Source organism: Danio aesculapii, chromosome 15 (genome assembly GCF_903798145.1).
Source record: "Danio aesculapii chromosome 15, fDanAes4.1, whole genome shotgun sequence".
NCBI lineage: Eukaryota > Metazoa > Chordata > Actinopteri > Cypriniformes > Danionidae > Danio > Danio aesculapii.
In genome coordinates, this window is record NC_079449.1 from 29,446,257 (window position 1) to 29,468,433 (window position 22,177).

Sequence of the window (22,177 nt, forward strand, 5' to 3'; positions counted from 1 at the left end):
ATCTTATTGACCCCAAATTTTTGAATGGCAACTTATTTCTATTTTATTTATTTTTACATGACATTTTTAGGGGCTTAATTTAACTTTCTCTTGCATTCAATACATACACTGTAAAACCCAACAGTCAACTTTATCAAATGAAATGAGTGTAGTTAACTCAAAATTTACTAAAAGTTAATTCTACTCATTTGAAAATAGTTTTGAACTTAGAGTTGAAGGTAATGAATTCATTAAATACCTCATTACTTCAACTTAAATGGAGTAAGTTCACAGTACTCATATAGATTAGTTTTTTTTTAACTCAAATGGTTTGTTGCAATCGGTTTCCTCAAACGGTTTGAGTTGACTTAACTTATTGAATCTTAATTTATTGTGATTTACTGTGCTCAAATTGCTTCATTTACTCATATATAGTAAGTTCACCGTATTTAATTGGATTAGCTTTGGAACTTGGAACGGTTTGTTGCAATCGGTTTCCTCAAATAGTTTGAGTTACCTTAACTTTTTGGGTTTTACAGTGTAATACGATGATGTTCAAATAAATCTGCTGCTGTATGACACCAAATTACTGTGAAACAGACAATGTCAACAAAAGGAAACAGTTTCTTTCTCTATAACCAAATATAAAAAGTGGCATTAGCTACAAGAGCCTCGCACAAATATACCATAATTTATTAGCTAATAACGCTCATCTGTCAGATAATCCCAGAAATACCACTAAGAAAATAAGAAAATGAACAAACAAACCAAAAAATAGCACTTGATAATACACAAATTCATGTAAACGCTATGACCAAACAATTTTGTCACAAGGATTTTACAATGTTAACCGTTACTCTCACCATAACTCCGAAATCCCCCCTCCCCCCATCCCAATGCATTTAAATCACAAACAATACGTATCTGTCCTACTGTCTAGGACACCAAACGAAGGCCAAAGATATGAAACGAAGCCTGATATGAGAGTAATAAATCACCTACTGCATACTAACTCTACAATAATGTAATAATCTCAGGTTCTATACATCTGTAATACCTTAAGTGATAAAACACAATACCTGTGAAAAATCCTCCCACGTACACACACACACACACACGTGCAAAATAAAGCATGTTGGATGAGATAAACAAACTGGCAAGTCCAAACTATTGCATTATTGTAGAGTTATTACATTCAGTCTGGCATCTACGCAGTGAAGGAATGGAGAATAAGAGCTGCTAAACTGAAACGGCCACAACCGTGGGTATGGCTTACAACATACAGGCTCCATCTAGTTCATTTAAGTACACGTTTTTTTTTTTTAACTGTTTTTTTTTTTTATGTCACTATGAGAAGCGCACAGAAGCACTAACAATAGTCAGAGAAACTCACTGACCTCCACCTCGAACTGAGCCTACTGAGTGAGAACAGGCTAAAAATGAAAGCTATTTTACACTCTGGGATAGATATGTTTTGTTTCGTTTTGAATCTACAGCTGAGCCGCTCTGCTCTCTTCTTTTTGCTTTGGCTTTTATTTGAATGCTGCTTGGGCGTAATTATAATAAATGAGTCTGCGAGAGGAGCGGCTATATGGATAAATGCAACACAAGCCGGAATGAATATCAACACAAGCCGATTATAATCACATACGTTACATCTAAGGAACAATTAGGGCTGTCAATCGCCGAAAGGTTTTAATCAAGTCAACGTATGCTGATGAATTAATTCGATTATTTCAAATTAGGCTTCAGAAGACTTTGTTTGTTTTAGTTTTGTGTGTCGGGATAAAAGTCTAGCACGCCACAATCAACAGTGAATCACTGTGTAATTGAGGCTGTCAATCTGTCAGGCTGTCAATGTTTTTTATGTATGCATATGTACTGTATATAAGAGATGTATTGATTGAAGTAATGTTTTGATCTGTTAAACTGTTAGCCCTGATATCAACAGAAGCCAACTATTAGAATTATTCAAAACTAATATTAGTTCTTTTAAAAGTTTTAATCATACCAACGCTTATAGTTCATTTAATGCAATTATTTCAAGCTTTAGAAGACAGTATGCTGCTTTATTTTCTATTTTATTACAATTGAGATTGCAAATCTGCCCATTAACAAATCACTTTTGTATTTAGGTTGTTATATCCTCTTTGTGATGTTTTTAATGTGACTAGAAGTTAGATTTGGAGTTTTTTTATTAACATTTAACAACATTTCTTCCAAATGTCAATTCAAAATATTGTCATTTAGAGCATTTTTCCACTCAGAAAAAGAAAACTGGTCAGAATAGCACATGTATTGTAACAAATGCTGATTTCTCAATATCAATGTTATTAAAACACTGATATTGTGTTATATATATATATATTAAAAATAAATAAATAAACCTCTAAGTGCTATCTGAAATTTTCATCGAAAATGAGCATTATTCTCAGCCTCCTTTGTTTATGCTAAGTGATTTCACTCTGTTTATTTATTTTTCCCAATTAACGGAGAGATTTTTCAACCCATTTCTAAACATAATAACTCATCTCTAATAACTGATTTCTTTTATCTTTGCAATGATGACAGTAAATAATATTTTACTAGATATTTTTCAAGACACTTCTCTACAGTTAAAGTGACATTTAACTAGGCTTAACTAGGTTAATTAGGTTAACTAGGCAGGTTAGGGTAATTATGAAAGTTATTGTATATCGATGGTTTGTTCTGTAGACTATCAAAAAAAAAAATATAAAGCTTAAAGTGGTTAATAATTTTGACTTTAAATTATTATTTTTTAAATTAAAAACTGCTTTTATTCCAGCTGAAACAAAACAAATAAGACTTTCTCCAGAAGAAAAAATATTATCAGACATACAGTGAAAATTTCCTTGCTCTGTTAAACATAATTTGTGAAATATTTATTTATTTATTTTTAATAATATTTATTTATATAATATCATATCTGAAAACATGGCACCTTTTTGCTATTTTAAGAAAAAACAGACAAGCAAAAGAAACAAAAAACAGTGCTCTAAATCAGGGCTTCCCAAAACTTTTCAGCCCGAGACTCCCAAAATAACAATGCCAATGACTCGACCCCCAATATCCTCTGAGGTGGTTATAAATATATAAAACATGCAAACAATGGCGCACACATACCAATAGGCCCAAGTCTATTCATCCTTTAATTTTGGAGAGCGCCACTCGGAGATCATCCTCCATGTTCAAATGTGGCCTGTTTTTATTTTTTAATTTACGTGAGTGCCGTTAAGATGTCAGAAAGTTTAACCTGGTGCCATAAAATCAATGTGCTGCTTCTGACGAAAAAAAAAAACCTAACCGCTTGTTAAGTGTGATGTCACGCGAAGTAGCTTAACACGGTCCAAGCGCTATATCAAACTGTATGGGGAGCCTCAACATATATATATATATATATATATATATATATATATATATATATATATATATATATATATATATATATATATATATATATGTATGTCCATGCCTAATATCCGATGATCAAAAAGTGATTAATCTTTTATAAATTATTAAATTATTGGTGTCTAAGATGCAGCAAGTCCAGAGACTGATGTGTGAACACCACGATTTCATATATAATTCACTTTAATGTGTGATATGACTAAACGAATTGAACTTAACAAAACGAAACAAATGGTCATAAATGAATATTTTTTCAATTCACATGAGTAGCGGCTTGGACCTTGAAACTGTATTTCAGACATCACTAATACATCACGACTTAACAAGCGGAAAGGCTGGTGGCTTTTTAATTGCATGCTGTTTTTTTTAATGTAACTATTACCTAAAAAAATTATTCAGTAGGTTATGAATAAAATATGGTAATTCTAATAGTTTATTTAAATTAATATGATTTTTGTAAATCACCAAGCAACCCTCCTCTCATTGTCTCATGACCCCCACTTTGGGATCCACTGCTTTAAATAACATTTTTATTTTAATTTAGTAAGAAATGTCATAAATGCTCTTAATATTTTCTCCAAAGATGCATATAATAATAATAATAATAATAAAAAAATTATTATTATTATTATTATTGTCATATCATTGCCAAATATGTGTATCATTTTAATATTTTTATATATGCGCACTAATAGTAGTAATAGTAGTAATGTGTTCGATTGACAGCCCTAATATCAACACAAGCTGATCATAATCACAAACAGTATATCCAATTAATAATGCAACAATGCAATACTGCTGCTGAATGCTGTTGGTCACAAAAAAGCGAGGGAAAAAAAGGTTTCTATCATCTCTAACTCGTTCTCTGGGGGACTAAGGAGAGCAACAGGCAATTTGCCAAATAAATTACTTGGAATCAATCCGTGAAAACAACCCAAGCGATCATTCTGTGACTGAATCTTACATCGAAACTTGGTGCGCGGCTTTCTTTCAGACCTGCAGACAGAACAGCATGAGAGAGAGAGCTTTAAGATGTGTTAGCAATTAAAAAAATGAAATGAAAGGAAAAAAAACCCCAAAACGTGGATTCAGACCATTGGAGAGACAGTAGCTTGTGGGTGTCCTGATGAACTTCAGTAAGAACAGAACAAGGCACAAAATTCTTAGCAAATGTTTAAACGGAACAAAACCGGCCCCAGCAGGAGGTGTTGGATGGTGAAGCGGTCTAAAATTGAGCTCTCCTAGTGCTCTGCCATCCCACACCCCGTCCGTCTCGATGGCAGCAGCGTCTCTTCAGCTGCGCAGGTGTGAATCCAGCCTGATTGAATCCCACAACCCCTTCCTCCCAAACCCAGCAGTCCACAGTTTGCTGTTCAGCACTGGAAGCTAACAGGTCTAGTCCCAGTTAAATGTAGTATTCCTTCTTGTCATCCGAATTGTTGTGTCCGCCCTCTGCGTTGATGATGGCAGTGTCAGCGTCCGCTGCGTCGTCCGCTCCTTTGGCTTCGTGGGTGAAGTAGGTACCTTAAAAGGGGAACATTCGTTAATAATACTTTATTTTGATGGGTTACTTTATTCTGTGAACTACTGAGTGTAAAATTACAAAGAAGTGCATGAAAATAAGATGAAACACTGTGGAGATAATAATAAAAGGAGAAATATAAAACTTTTGATTGTATCTAGAAAAAAGTACAGTACACTAAAAAAATTGTGTATATTTTTTTAAAGTGTAGGGAGACAGACTCTCTATCCAGGGGTGCATTTCCGAAAACTATCATTAGCCAACTAAGTTTGCAAGTTCAGTTGTTATAAACAGTTTGTTGATTTGACGTTTCCCAAATCCATCGTTCCATTCACAAACTGCGTTGCAAACTTGTATTCCTGCAACTACTCCTCTGGAGCTGTAGTTAGAAACATAGTTCCTGGCTGTGTTGAATTCCCCCTTATCCCCCTATGCCCTATTTGTTTAGAACATTCTAACATTTAAACTTGGAATTATTAAAAAAAAAGTCATCATTCCTTGGTGTAATTTGCTTTCAAAGTATTTTTACAGTTCAGTTTTAGTCTTCATGTTTACAATTGCGCTCCCTTTGCAGTGCACTTTGAAAACATTGATGTTATTTTAAACAGCCGTGGCTCATGGCGAAAGCTATAGGTGACCTATTATTTAAAAGCGGAATTTATGGTACATCTCCAAAGCTTGTGAAAACAAAAAGAGAGCATACGTTGATGCTTTTTAATTTATAGTAGGCTATTTATTAGGTATCTGTACTGTATGGGCCTGTTGGTTAAAACATTTCTGCAGTGGTTTGCATGTGTCAAATTGTAAAAGTAGACTTTTCAAAAAATAAAAAATAATATGGAAAATAATATGGAAATCGGTACATGTTTTTACCAAAACTAATATATTTTTTAAATGCGTATGCGTGTAAAACAATGTAATTTGCACAAAGAAATTATGCGGCTCTTCTCTTAGGAAGTTTTTCCACCGTGTTTAGAGCATCATTATTGGTGTTTTATGTTATAACTAATGTGGTTCAAACGACGTATCTGCAACAGAAAAAGTACGGGTTTTGGGAAACACTCATCACTACATTGTTCTTTTCCCAAATGGTGCATCGTACTATAATAGTTCAGCCGCGAGTTACGTCGTTGCTTGGGAAACACACCCCAGATCTTTGCTTCATGGGAGTGGGCGGAGCTAAAGATGTCTTTTGACATACTCTGCTCACTACAAATCTGATTAGATAATGTAGTTTCTGCAAAATGTCGATTATAGAGCACAGAATTAAGAATCTTTAAGTAAAACTTTCATATTATATAATTCTAATAACTGATTTATTTTGTTTTTACCATGATGACAGTAAATAATATTTTACTAGATATTTTTCAAGACACTTCTATACAGCTTAAAGCGAAATTTTAAGGGTTAACTAGGTTAATTAGGTTAACTAGGCAGAATAGTGTAATGAGGCAAGTTATTGTATAATGATGGTTTGTTCTTTAGATTATTGAAAAATAATAGCTTAAAGGGGCTAATAATATTGACCTTAAATAGGTTTTTAAAAAATTAAATACTTTTTTTATTCAAGCCGAAATAAAACAAAGAAGACTTTCTCCAGGAGAACAAATACTATCAGATATACTGTGAAAATTTCCTTGCTCTGTTAAATATTATTTGGGACATAATTGTGTTTAGTGAAATTTGTAGATAAAAATGTTAATGTTAAGAATTGCATGCTAAATGTTGTAATTTAGTCAGTATTTATACAATGATAATAATAATAATACTCCTACAATGTTTGTAAATATGTGCATGCTTTGCAATAAAATGAAAATGCATTGTATAGATACAAGTATTGTACATCCAAATTAACATACTTCTCCTTTGTCTTTAATACAATTGAGAAATTTCGCATTACGCTTTGAATATAAATTATTTAAGAATGAATGCAAACAAATAGGTTTAGCACAAACATACCGTATACAGTACAATCAACATCCTCAAAGCACAAAACAGGTCCATCTTTAAAGAATTTTTGAAGAACTTCTGAACATTTTAATAGTTCTCTAACAGACACTCCCCTATCTTTAAATAACTTTGTACATCAACTTATTCTACTTATACTGTGCCATACCATGTCTTTTAATATTCTAAACAATGTATTCGGTGAGCAGTGTTGGGCAGTAGCGTCGCTACAAGTAATGACGCTACTACTGCTTAACTACATTTCTCAGTAGCGTGGGGGTAGCGCAGCTACTTTCTAAATCAAATCGCTTTTTTTAGCGAATGTATTTTTTTAGTCAAGTAGCGCAGTTGCGTCCACACAAGCTACAATTACTAATCGCGGATCAAAAAGTAATGACACTGACATTCACGGAGCTTTGACGCCAGTGTCTAGCCAATGAAAGTAAATCCATATGATAGCGAGAATGATGATTTCTTCATCCTGTTTTACGGTGGTCGATAACAAACTTTTTGGAGCGCTACTGCCACCTCTCCCACCTCTCCCTCCGGTCAGTGAAGTCGATTAGTCGACAACTAATTAAGGTAACACGAGAAATTTGTTTTATGGAACGATGAGGGATATGAGTTATTTCTGAAGCAGGATTTCTCGTGACCTTGAGATGTACATGTTAAGATGGAATAACGTTAATTCTGATGCTATTAGCCTTACTACAGTAAAAAAAAAAAAAAATAATAATAATAAAAAAAATAAATAAATAAAATAAATAAATAAATGAATAATAAAAAAAAATTATTAAAAAAAAAAAAAAAAATATATATATATATATATATATATATATATATATATATATATATATATATATATATATATATATATATATATATATATATATATATATATATATAGGTGGAGTCAGAATTATATTCATTATTTTATTTAGCCCCTCTAAATATTTCCCTATACGATAAATATACGATAAATTACTGGTTTTATTGGAATTTTAGTTTTTGTTGTTATTTACTATAATTTGTTTCTGTGTGGAATTGCATATTATTTACAGTAAATAATTGAACGAAAAAATTATGCCTCATGTTTCATTGCCGCTTTTATTTAAAAATGAAAACTGCAAAAAAACAGCTTAGATGTAGCTAAGCAACTTTTGCCAAGTAGCTTTTAGCTTAGATTGCTACATTTCCCAGAGGGTAGCTTTTTTGGTGTAGTTACGCTACATTTTAAGTAGGGTAACATTACATTTTTCAAGTACACTATGAGTTTGACGTCTCCAGCCATTTGACGTCTCTCTTCACCACTCAGCAATGTATAGAAAACAATGTAAAGACAGGGCAGCATGCTTTAGTCTCCCTGTCTCTCCCATTTTCAAAATAAGAGTCCCAAATACAGTCCAAAAAACTAGCGCTGACAAAAAAAAAAAAAAACTGTTTTGTCATCTTTGTCATTTTGTGCCTGGATTTATATCCGTAGGATTTACATGAGAAAAAGGGGCTCATGTTATGTAATTTCCACATACTGAACTCTTATTATTCAGCTATGGTATGCCTAGGTACGTCCAGATTTTCATTATACGGCACCTTTAAACAGTCAGTGTAAACCAGCAAAATAAAGTTGAACTCATTTGTCATTGTCAGTAATAATAAAAAAAAATCAGGCCAAGCCAGAATCATGCTTGTGATTTACCTTTGTGTCTGGCAAAATATCGGCCAAGAACAATCAGGAGACAAAGCATGGCGAACACAACCACTGCGACAACTCCGCCGATGACGGCATGATCAATTTTCTGTGGTGCTCCATCTGCTCTTGAATCTGCATCAGAGAGAAACACAAACACACACACATAAATTTATAGCCCCATGCGCTGCTTGCGGTTGGGAATTCAGTTTGAGATTCCATGGAATAACTGCCAAATTATTCTGCTTTAAATCAATTCATTAATGGCAGTTAATTAACAGTCATCCTTATGCAAAACATCACAAGCCTGAAATGCAGTGTTGAGACTCCAAAACACCTCTCTGTGTATCTGACAGACGGTTTTCACATACTCCTGTTTGTGCCATTTCCTGTAAATGTGTAAATAGCATGACACAGACTAACACATACTCAAACACAGTTTGTTTGTTTGATGCTGAAACCTCAGCTGTCTGAGCCAGCACTGACACTCGGGAGATAAAGTTGCCAGCCTGTGATGGTTTTAATGAAAAGATAACATTGATACATTAAAATGTGCGAAAACGAGAGAATGTCTGCAATGACCAAACACTATAGAAAACACCAAATATATAGTTTTAAGAGTTGCCAATTTCACAGATAAAAAAAAACAAAGCTGGGTGGCATGGTGGCTCAATGGTTAACACAAACGCCACACAGCAAGAAGGTCGCTGGTTCGAATTCTGGCTAGATCAGTTGGCATTTCTGTGTGGAGTTGCATGTTCTTCCCATGTTCATGTGGGTTTCCTCTAGGTGCTCCGGTTTCCCCTACAGTCCAAAGACATGCGATATACACTCACTGGCCACTTTATTAGGTACACCTTACTAGTACCAGCTTGGACCACCTTTTTGCCTTCAAAACTGTCTCAATCCTTTGTGGCATAGATTCAACTAGATGCTGGAAATATCCCTTTAGAGATTTTGCTCTGTATTGACATGATAGCATCACACAGCTGCTGCAGATTTGTTCGCTGCACACCCATGATGCAAATCTCCTGTTCCTCCTGTTCTCCTGTCTCTATTGGATTGAGATCTGGTGACTGTGGAGGCCATTTGAGTACACTGAACTAATTGTCATGCTCAAGAAACAAGTCTGAGATGATTCGAGCTTTATCACACATCACGTTCCCCTGCTGAAAGTAGCCATCAGAAGATGGGTACACTGTGGCCACAAAGGGATGGAGATGGTCAGAAACAATACTCAGATAGGCTGTGGCATTGACACAATGCTCAATTGGTACTAATGAGCCTAAAGTGTGCCAAGAAAATATTCCCCACACCATTATACCACCACCACCACCAGCTTTAACCCTTGATACAAGGCAGGATGGATCCATGCTTTCATGTTGTTGATGCCAAATTCTGACCCTACCATCCAAATACGCAGCACCTTTTGCATGGAATAATCTGCAAACACAGTTGCAGTTGATTTCACTAAATGCTTTTAAAAAGAGCATGAATGATTTAGAAGTTCAAACACAGATTTGTAGATGTTTTGAATAGTTTGTCAGTGTGATTCATGTTAACTGTTTTTTGTTTGTTAAACCCATGTGACATGTGTACTGCCTAATCTTGGCCAGGATGCTCTTGTGAAAGAGATTTTTAATCTCAATGTATCTTTCCTGGTAAAATAAATAATAATAATAAATGTTGCAGCAGAAATCGAGACTCATCAGACCAGGCAACATTTATCCAATCTTCTATTGTCCAATTTTGGTGAGCCTGTGTGAATTGTAGCCTCACTTATTCTTGTGGTTATACTTAGCCTTCTTATTCTTAGCTGACAGGAGTGGCACTCGGTATGGTCTTCTGCTGCTGTAGCCTACCTGCCTCAAGGCTTGACGTTGTGCATTCAGAGATGCTCTTCTGCATGCCTCAGTTGAGTGGTTATTTGAGTAACTGTTGTCTGTCTATCAGCTTGAACCAGTCTGGCCATTCTCCTCTGTCCTCTGGCATCAACAAGGCATTTGCACCCACAGAACTGCCACTCACTGGATATTTTCTCCTTTTCAGACCATTCTCTGTAAACCCTAGAGATGGTTGTACATAAAAATTCCAGTAGATCAGCAGTTTATGAAATACTCAGACCAGCCTGTTTGCCACCAACAACCATAGCATGTTCAAAGTCACTTAAATCGCTTTTCTTCCAGAACTGCAGCAGATCGTCTTGACCATGTCTACATGCCTAAATGCACTGAGTTGCTGCTATGTGATTTACTGAGTTGTACAAGCAGTTGAGCAGGTATACCAAATAAAGTGGCCAGTGAGTGTAGGTGAACTGAGTAAACCAAAAATTGGCCATAGTGTATGAGTGTGTGTGAATGAGTATGTATGAGTGTTTCCCACTACTGGGTTTCGGCTGGAAGGGCATCCGCTGCATAAAACATATGCTAGAATAGTTGCCGGTTCATTCTGCTGTGGCGACCCCTGATAAATAAGGGACTAAGCCAAAGGAAAATGAATGAAAATAACTGATTGACAATCCTAGTATTTACACTACTGAAAATCTGGAGTCAGTAGAGTTTCCATGTTGTATACAGTAAAAACAGGAATATTGCGAAGTATGATGACAAGTAAGGGATAATGTACATCCAGATGGTAATTATCACAGAATAAACCCCGACAGGGTGATCAGGGCTGCAATGTGAAGCTGAAGAGTCTTATATCAGCCTGAATGGGTTTATTTTGCATTAACAGCTGTCTAGATGTACATTAACCTGCTTACTACCCAGCTCCTTCTCACATAAGTAAATAATTGAACACCGGATATTGATTTGACTTGAAATATTTTATTAGCTCACTAACAGCAAACAGCTTCTGTGAAGAGTACAGCTACTAGCAATAGACAAAAGGAATGAACAAGCTCAAACTAGATGAACATTTAAGTGCTACAGTACAGGCATACCAATTGTTTCATTTTCAATACCAACAGTAACAGAGGCACATGAAGAATAGAACTTTAATAATAATAATAATAATAATAATAATAATAATAATAATAATAATAATAATAATAATAATAATAATAATAATAATTCAAAGAATATTTAGATGACACAGTGGCTCAGTTGTTAGCACTGTCGCCTCACAGAAAGAAGGTCTGTTACATATTGAGTAACATTATTTTGACAATGCTAGTGTGTATTGTTCCTGTGTGTGTTGTATCCTCTATCTGTCTCTCTTTCTCTCTCTCTCTCTCCACATGAGCGGATATCAGGTGCAGCTGTGAGAGGGGCGGCGCCAGTTATAAAAGCGTGCTGTTTGCGCTCTTCATCGAGTTCTCTTCCTGTTTCCCCTCGCTGTTGTGTGTGTGAGCAGATCGCTCTAAGTTCTCTGTATGGCAGTGATATCTTTCTGTCTGAAACCTTTTTCCAAAGTCATCTGGTGAGATACTCTGTTAAATTCGGTACTAGGACGGTAACTTGCATTAGCGGTGGCTGATCGTTTGTTTCATGTCTACAACCCTGTTTCAAAGTAATCTGGTGAGATACTCTGTTAAATACGGTACTAGGACGGTATTCTGTTAGCTGTGGCTAAATGTTTACTTACTGCTGAATGATCTAAGGGAAGGCCCCTTTTTCTTTTGTCCAGTTTTCTCTTGTTTAATGGATAGTTATGGAGGTTAGAATTGTTTTTCATTTACGGAACTTTATTTTCGGTTTTAGGTAAGAAATTTAATAATAGGTAGCGTACCTTGTTTTGTTTATTGTTTTGGCCTTTTTGTTCCCTGCTTCCTATAGTGGAATTTTTGTTTAATAAATTTGTTACCCCTTTTTCGCAAACTTGGCCTGTGTGTGAGTGCTTGGGGAACAGGAACGGGGACTCCGGGTGACCTCTTTTAATAGCGGTCATCCTTAACCTTATGTGCGTAGCGAGGTGCATCCGCTACGTAACAAGGTCGTTGGTTCAAATTCCAGCTTGGTCAGTTGGTGTTTCTGTGTGGAGTTTGCATGTGCTCTCCGTGTTCAAGTGGGTTTGAACAAATATTAATACCACACACATACACACTGATTTTAGCTTTTAGAATATTGATTTTCATTTATTTAGACCAAACAGCACTTTTAATTTTATTCTTGGCTTATTCCTGTTCATGTATGCAGCCAATTACTTTTTATTTCAGCTTTTTGTTGTCATGGCTTTTATGGTTAAAGTTATTTTATTTAATTTTTTTAAGACATTCGTGCAAGAGAACAGACAGAAAATAAACCCTGCTCACCTTCTAATTACACATTAAGTTCCCTGATGAAGTGCCTAGCAACCAAACCACAAGAAAACACGCAGACCTCGAGAGCGAGGACTGAAAGCGCCTCAACACAACCCAGACTATATGTTTTCCTCCATATTATTCATTCCATTTTGTTATCAATAGCGTTTCATCAGACATTAGAGTAATTAAAGGTTCCCTTTTTCCATTTTCAGAATCTGCACCAGTTGAATCTTCAGTAACTAATCTGCCATTCCTTACCAAACATCTTAAATTCAGCATATTATTCTGTAAGGATGGCTAAGTCTCTCCATAATATCAGACCCTGAGAACTGTTATGGAATTCCAAAAGGGAAGACCATTAGAATTGTCAGACACTAAAACAATAAACTTTCTAATCTGAGAAGATCATCTAGGAAACCAGTTGTTCAACTGTCTTGATCATGCATTCTGAGCCCCACTCTCTGCCCTCGACTTTACCTTCTCCACCAAGTTTTTAATATGGTGTATCTTGTGGATCTATATTCATGTTTAGGGTCATTTTAAATGTCTATGGGTGATTGGTAAAGTGGTCTTAATTTCACTATAATGTTTCACAATTTTACTTATATCTGTTAATTTGTGTTTAGGCTTTATTAAGATCTTTGCCAGATGCACCACCCCAGGGAAAAAGGACTTCACATCAACTCATTACCAGACAAGGGTCTTTGTGAAGCTTTTATTAACTTGAATTTATTATGTTTTTTTTTGTGATTTGAGTATTTAAAGGAAAGGTTTAAGGGATTTAGTAGTCAGGATACCCCATTGCAGTGTGTGAGTCTCTGAGCTCTGCATCAAGACTTATATGCTACAATGTATTTCTACATGGCCAGGTATTAATCTCTAACTCCTAAATGTATCTTTGAGTAATTGATGTTGTACATTTCTGGCTTATTTTGTTTAATTATGTGAATTGGCATGGAAAATCTTTGCCTGGCGAATAAATGTAAAATTCTTGTTTAACTCTAATATCTCCTGCAATCATTGTATCTAGTAGATTATTTAGGCTGATGTTTTCGCAGCCTACGACCAGGATTTGTTCATACATTTAGGCTCAATGGATGGAGCATAGGCACAGCATTAGAGACCTGTTGATTTCCAACAATCAATGACTTAGTATGATATAATCTAGTGGTAGATCTACTTGATCTAAATCAAACTTCATATATAAGCAAGCATGGGGCGACCTAATATTACTTAAAGGAAATAAGTCTACAGTTATATTCTCTATCTAAGAACCAGAACTGGCGAGGTTGTGTCCGTGAGCAGATGTAACTGGCCAGCATACTGACTCTAAGCGACTTCGGGTAAACGATGAACCTGAAAATAAGGATTTATTAGGTTAATCGATCTAAATTAGACCAAATCACAACCTATAAGGTGATCAGCTTAAATTGGATGAATCTAAATTTAAATGATTATAAATTGAAGCCAGATTAAATTCGGTGTTGAAATTGAAAATTAAATTAAAATAAATTTTAACAAATAAAATTATTTCTTTTCACATGAGCTGAGAAGGCTTACACGCATTTAACCTGCACCCATGCTGTTAGTTCTAATATAGGACTACTAGATGAACCCGTACAATTGCAACATACTGTCTATCTAACAGGTGCATTTAATGACTGTCAATCTGTTTAAGTCTGACATCATGTCACAGCTTTTGGGTCCAAAATGCTCTACCAGATGCTTTAAAAATTATCAGTGCCTTAAATAATGAATAAATAGTGAAAACAAATAAACAAATAAAGTGCAATAAAAAATAAAGTGTTAAAAAGTGTACAGTATGCTTTTTATCTCCATATTTCAATAGTGGAATATGGTTATGTGGATCAATATAGTAGAAAAATTACACATTCTACTATAAATTAAAGTATTAAGAGATTTGATCAATTCTCCGTAATGTTTTTATAGGAGAAATATAAATTAATTAGTTAAAAAATAGCATTATCAATATTTTCTCTCACTGAAATACTAAAAACAGTTCAAATTACTGAACTAATATTTAGTTAACTAGCCCATTGTTTTTGATAACTGCTGCACATTTATGTTCCATCAAGTCAATCAACTCCTGGGACCCAGTAATTGGTATTTCAGCCCATAATAAACAAACTACATCCAACGGTTTTGCTTCAGAAACTCAAACGTTTTCAATTGGGTTGAGTTCAGGGCATTAAGAGGGCCACTCCATTACTCCAATCTTTTTATTTTATTCTATTTTTTTAGCTGAAACCAAGATGTTGCTTGGTTGACACCATGCAAACAAACTCTTCCTCCTGCAGCAAACCAGCAGATCCAGCCCAGCAAGATGCAGCTTTGATATGAGCCACAGTGGTTTGTGCATTGATATAGGACAGGGAAACCCTGCATTGCATCATGTTGCACCAGAGGCTCCTCTTGTGGCTCTGGCAGTCTGTTCCCAGTGCTAATTAGCATGAGACTGGGAATGAACAGAGCGGAGAGGAGCTCTGTCACATTGCATTCTCTCCGCAGAGCTCCTGTTCTCCACCTCCTCCTGCTCTCCGCTCCTCCTCTCCTCCCCCTGCTGCCTCCTGCCTGACACCCGCTGATAAATTAGCTGTCCAGGGGCACGGATATCTTAGCCTGCGACAGGAAATTTTGGAGGGAATTCAATTTTCGGCAAATATAATGTGCACGTGTAATGGCAAACTCGCATTTAAGATGTCAGTTAGAGAGTTCTGCTGTTTAGTGTTCTTGTAACAACCAATCAGCCGCTGTTGTGTTATTCAGGGAAGAACAGGTCTATATGTGCATGTGTTAAATGGCACGTGGCAGGGTTTACAAACTGTAATTGGGATAAGCAGGCATCAGGATGTGAGTAGGATCATGCACTGCCAAGATATTTTTAAATGTTTTTTAAAAAAAGTCATACAGAGTGAACTGATTTAACCTTTAAAACGAGAAAGCACAAATTATCCCTCTATCAGTTTTCCTTTCTTTGTTTTTCTCTCTGCTCTTATTGCTTTATTTTCTTTAGCATCTTCCTCCATTTCATTATTATCTTCCATATTTGCTTCTTTCTTTCTTTCTTTCTTTCTTTCTTTCTTTCTTTCTTTCTTTCTTTCTTTCTTTCTTTCTGTTATAAAAATGTCTTTCCTTCCTTTAATCTTCCTTCCTTCCTTCCTTCCTTCCTTCCTTCCTTCCTTCCTTCCTTCCTTCCTCCTTTTTCTTTAAAATCTTACTTCTTCTTAATACTTCTTTCTTTCTTTCTTTCTTTCTTTCTTTCTTTCTTTCTTTCTTTCTTTCTTTCTTTCTGTTATAAAAATGTCTTTCCTTCCTTTAACCTTCCTTCCATCCATCCATCCATCCTTCCTTCCTTCCTTCCTTCCTTCCTTCCTTCCTTCCTTCCTTCCTCCTTTTCCTTAAAATCTTACTTCTTCTTACTACTTCTTTCTTTCTTTCTTTCTTTCTTTCTTTCTTTCTTTCTTTCTTTCTTTCTTTCTTTCTTTCTTTCTGTTATAAAAAATGTCCTTCCTTCCTTCCTTCCTTCCTTCCTTCCTTCCTTCCTTCCTTCCTTCCTTCCTTCCTTCCTTCCTTCCTTCCTTCCTCCTTTTCCTTAAAATCTTACTTCTTCTTACTACTTCCTTCTTTCTTTCTTTCTTTCTTTCTTTCTTTCTTTCTTTCTTTCTTTCTTTCTTTCTTTCTTTCTTTCTTTCTTTCTTAATTGGAAAATATATATATTTTGTTAGGAAGCACGGTGGCGCAGTGGGTAGCACAATCGCCTCACAGCAAGAAGGTTGCTGGTTTCTGTGTGAAGTTTGCTCTGGTTTTCTCCAAGTCCAAAAACATGGTGTATAGGTAAATTGGGTAAGCTAAGTTGTCCGAGTGAGTGAGTGTATGGATGTTTCCCAGTGATGGGTTGCAGCTGGAAGGGCATACACTGTGTAAAACATATGCTGAAAAAGTTGGTGGTTCATTCCACTGTGGTGACTAAGCCAAAAAGAAAGAAAATGAATGAATGAATGTATTTTGTTCAAACTTTTTTTCTTTACTCAATTTTTCCACTCCATTTTCCTTTTTTATTTATTTGTTCAATTCCTCATTCTTTTCTTTCTTTTCTCTCAGTTACTTTTTTTGATATTTCATATCTTTAAACTTTTTTTTTTTTTTACATTTTTTGTTTTGTTTTGTAAGCTACAAACATGCTTTCAAATTTTGAGCATTTATTTCAATAAAATAAAGAAATATAAATTTTTGCATTTTAGGGCAACGCAGTGGCGCAGTAGGTAGTGCTGTCGCCTCACAGCAAGAAAGTCGCTGGTTCGAGCCTCGGCTGGTTCAAGTGGCATTTCTGTGTGGAGTTTGCATACTCTCCCTGTATTCGATAAATTGGCGGTTCATTCCGCTGTGGCGACCCCAGATTAATAAAGGTACTAAGCCAAAAAGAAAATGAATGAATGAATGAACATTTTTGCATTTTAAAGAAATTAATACTTTTATTCAAGGGCGGCACAGTGGCTCAGTGGTTAGCACTGTCGCCTCACAGCAAGAAGGTCGCTGGTTTGAGTCCCGGCTGTTGGCATTTCTATGTGGAGCTTGCATGTTCTCCCCGGTTCGTGTGGGTTTCCTCCGGGTGTTCCGGTTTCCCCCAAAGACATGCACCATAGGTGAACTGGATTAACCAAATTGGTTGTAGTGTATAAGTGTGTGTGTGAATGTGAGAGTGTATGGGTGTTTCCCAGTACTGGGTTGCGGCTGGAAGGGCATCCGCTGCTTAAAACATATGCTGGAATAGTTGGCGGTTACTTCCACTGTGGCGACTCCTGATAAATAAAGGACTTAGCCAAAGGAAAATCAATGAATGAATACTTTTATTCAGCAACATGCATTAAACTGGTGAAAATAAAAGTAAACACATATGTGATGTTACAAAAAATATTTCTGTTGTAAAAGGATTATAATTTAGGTGAATTCTGAAGGATCATGTAATACTGAATGTGCGCACGTCATGTTGCAATTATTGTAATAAAAATGTAAACATCTAAAAACCGTTAATGTTCTTGTAGAACTCATAATTATACTTATAAACTGGAAAGTACAAACGGGAAAGCTACAATTTGTACCATGTGACCATTGTGTTTCACCATAAAACCAGCAATTCCAAGTCTGAGGAAATTACGATAATTACGACATTGAGCGAATGCAACAAAATGCCTTCTGAAAATGCAGCTTTACCATCAAAGCAATACATAACACTTTAAAGAGATAGTACACCCAAATATCTACTCACTATTTACTCATCCTTAAGAGGTTACAAATGTTTATGCGTTTCATTTTTCTGTTTAACACAAAATAAGTGAATGAAACCTATAACCATAGTAGGAAAAAACAAATAGGAGGGCATGGTGGCTCAGTGGTTAGCACTGTCACCTCACGGCAAGAAAGTTGCAGGTTCGAGTCCCAGCTGGGCCAGTTGGCATTTCTGTGTGGAGTTTGCATGTTCTCCCCATGTTCGTGTGGGTTTTCTTCGGGTGTTCCGGTATCCCCAACAGTCCGTAGACATGCAATATAAGTGAATGACAAAAACTAAATTGGCTGTGATGTATAAGTGTGAATGTATGTATATAGATGTTTCCCAGAACTAGGGTCGCAGCTGGAAGTTCATCCGCTGTGTAAAACATATGCTGGATAAGTTGGATAAGTTCTTTCCGCTTTGGCGACCCTTGATGAATAAAGAGACTAAGCCAAGGGAAAATGAACGAATGAATGAATGCAAAACACATACTATTAAAGACAATGGTTACAAGTTTCCAACATTTTTCAAAATAACTTCTCTTGTGTTCAACAGAAGAAAGAAGAAAGAAACAAGTAAATGATGACAGAATTTTCAGTCTTGGGTGAACAATCCCATTCATTTATATTCATATAAAAATATAGATATTACATATAGCAATAATTCACAACATAAAAGTTTGTATTGTATTTTCAATTTAACTTAAAACAAAAATATACCAGACTTTCAGTAGAATATGTTTAAGACATCAACAACTCCATTTTAAATTTCATCACCTCCTGACCACCAGTCGGCCACTATTTTGTAATGCCTTTTCTGAACTTCATTGACGAACCACACGCCTGCATTAAACAGCACGCGGTGGGTTTTACAAAGTGCGCTCGTGTTAAGCAGGCGGTGGGATGTGGATGGGATTTATTGGGAAATAAAGAGGACTTTTGCTTGATTTACAGCCGGGTGAAGCAGGGGGAAGACTTATGCACTGCTGCAGGGCCCGAGAGCTCATGTTTTATGAGTCTCATTCTGCATCTGTGCAGAAGTGACTAATTAAACCGCAGGCCAGTGTCATTGCAGCAGCTGCGGACCAACGGGAACGGCCGAAATGCTCGTGAGGACCTCACACTCACGCATGACGGCCCAATATGTATAGTCTTCTGTCTATTTCCGGATAAAAGGCACTTCAAAAAGTAATCAGGGAAATCTTCAGGAACAGAGCTCGCAAATCTGTTCGCCGACCCGCTTTTTATTGGATTTTTAAATCAAGATTTGAGGTCATTCCCCAGAGTTTTGTCTCAGAAAAGCCACACTGATGAAATGAAATCGGAAATTTCTTTTTAAGCAAATCAGAGCTCACCCAAGGACACCGTAGGAGAAACAATGTAGCTGAGAAACGTAAATCGCACAACATTTTGACTGAGCTTCTGAAAGACGCCGGAGAAAGAGAAAAAAAACATTAAGAAGAGGTTGAACATGAACTCATTCAGATTCGGCTGAGAAAGAGACCACGGTCCCGGGGTACAAAGGGAGACCTTTCCAAACAAACATTGGACCCTGAGCATGTGGAGCCTTTGAAGCATGTTTTCCTGATAGAGTCTCTAAATTGAGCTTGGAGGCCACAGGGGTGACAAAGACATTTACTACTATCTGCGACTCTCTGTGAGTGAAATCACATTCAGACGCAGTGAAGTCGGCGGATGCAAAGCGCTGCCAAAATATGCTTTAAAAGCAGTGCGCGACATGCCACAAAGCATACGGCTGCTGACATTTTTCCCCCTGAATTGTGGAGATGGAATGATAAATATGCCAAGAGTCCGTAGCTGTAGACGTCTACAGTGTGTCGGTGAGAGGCCTTTTCACATCAAACTCGCAGTCATTCAGCTTCTCCGAGAGTCGTGCCGCTGCACACAACTGGCTTGGTTTGTAATCACAAGGAAACATTAGTCAACTTCAAATAATACTTCATTTCCCTTTGCAGTGCAATCAAAGCGGAAAACTCTTGATGGGAGAGAAAGGCGCTTCCTTGCGTGTTCACGTCGCTAAACTGCTCAACTAGAGCACGTCCTTTACAACCAAAAGGAGAAAACGCAGGCTTTGAAGCGAGAGGCTGCAGACGTGTCGTTTACTCCACAATGAAAAGAAGTGGCATCTTTGATAAAATCTGCCAGACTTATTTTGGCACCTCGCCGCCTGCTGAGCTATCTTTGGCAGGGGGACTGAAAAAAGTGTTGAAGTTATGTAGCGTCTCAACAAGTAATGGAGAACTTCACACCTTCACCGAGTCCTTCTATTTCTGACCTTTATTTTGGCATTACTCAGATGCATTATTACTGGGTGAAATGCTTCTCTTTAGTACTGTTGACATGGGTGATGATAATAACTCAGCTCTTTTGCTACAGCGCATGCAGCTCATTATAGTTCTATCCACTATACTTTTATAGCTCAACTATATTTTTAACTCGGCTGTCCAGTAGTGTAACTGAAAGCCCCATTAAAAAAGCTCAATTTTATCAGTGGCAACATCAGAGATCTGTTAGTCTTTATTCTTGCTATAGTGTATTTTTTATTATATTATATTATATTATATTATATTATATTATATTATATTATATTATATTATATTATATTATATTATATTATATTATATTATATTATATTATATTATATTATATTACATTACATTACATTACCGGTAGGGTTGGGCAATGTCGACCAATCTGGCATCGCACAATGTCTAATGTGAAACATCGCGATGGATGATGGCATCGTCATCATAGGTGGCAGTGAATTAATTATTCATGAATAATTAATTAATTCATAATGAATTAATTATTTGTAGCCTACCGTTTCAACTACCTGAGTCGCATGGTCTTTATTTTACCCATAACCAAATCATTAATAAATAAAGATAAGTTACACACAAATTACCACCTGTCAATCACTTTTTCCGCATGAATAGGCAGAGTGATTTGTATTTTTATAATGGCGTCGACAAACTTGGTTGGTAAAATGTGCACAACCAACAGTATCTGAGGTTTTAGCTAAAATTACTAAGTACAAGCGTGAAAGCGAAAGACTGAAGCAGTGTACTGACACTGTGGCACATTACCTGATAGATTCAAAAGACTGAAGAGTCGTTACATAGAGACAAGATTAACTAAATATCACCTTTATCGACTTTAGTGAGATGCAATCCAGTGGTACATCCTTGATAAACTGTCCGACATGCACTGCTCTCTAGGGTTTTGTGCCCAGAGCACCGGCTGCTGACCTCCTGGAGCTCAGATTTGCACGTATGCTGCAGCGCATGCCTGTGTGTATGTGTGTGTGGTCAAGTGATGTTTGTTCTTAGTGATATAGTATGGAAGGAGGGCATTTCAAAAGTGCTAGATGAAACACCAGTGTGTGGATGTGGATCGTTTTCGTTCTAAAATGCCATTTTAAAACTAAGACAAATTAGTGTAAACGGGGCCTGAGTGTGTATTTTTCGCGAGCGGGTTTGCAACGGGGGTGGGGCGGAGGATCGCCATGCTGACTCAGCATCATCTATCAGCCCAACCCTACCCACGAGTCCTATTGCACCCAAGCCAGTCTGAGCTGGGATTGAACCGGCGATTTTTTTGTAGTTGGTTGGTTGCTCTAACAAGGAGGTTTAAGACCATGGCCTCTAGCGTCTGTCACTAGAGCACCTTTAGAGGTCAGAGGAGTGAGGTTTACCTGCACAGCACTTCACTAGCTGGCCTCCATTACATTATGTTATATTATGCTATTCTAAAAAATGCTGGGTTGTATTAACCCAACATTGGGTCAAATATGGACAAACCCAACAATGGGGTTAAAAAAAGGTAAGTTACATTTAATAAAAAAAAAAATAACCCAATGATTATATTTGCATGTATTTGACCCAATGTTGAGTTAATACAACTCAGCATTTTAGAGTGTATATTATATTATATTATATTATATTATATTATATTATATTATATTATATTATATTATATTATATTATATTATATTATATTATATTATATTATATTATATTTATTATATTAATATTAATCAACAAAAGGTGAGCATTTAAAC

The 22,177-nt window shown here is 36.2% G+C and overlaps 1 protein-coding gene across 3 annotated transcripts in view; it reads right to left on the bottom strand.

The window, feature by feature from the left end:
* Positions 1-4,096: 4,096 nt before the first annotated feature.
* The window catches only part of cadm1b (cell adhesion molecule 1b), a 350,413-nt gene continuing 332,332 nt past the window's right edge, over positions 4,097-22,177 (bottom strand). For all 3 annotated transcript variants that reach the window (XM_056473895.1, XM_056473897.1, XM_056473894.1), the window contains 2 exons: positions 8,574-8,699; positions 4,097-4,932 (listed from right to left, as the gene is read on the bottom strand). In XM_056473895.1, the coding sequence (XP_056329870.1) occupies positions 4,814-4,932; positions 8,574-8,699 (245 nt within the window). In that variant the 3' untranslated portion in view covers positions 4,097-4,813. The remainder of the gene's footprint in view (positions 4,933-8,573; positions 8,700-22,177) is intronic.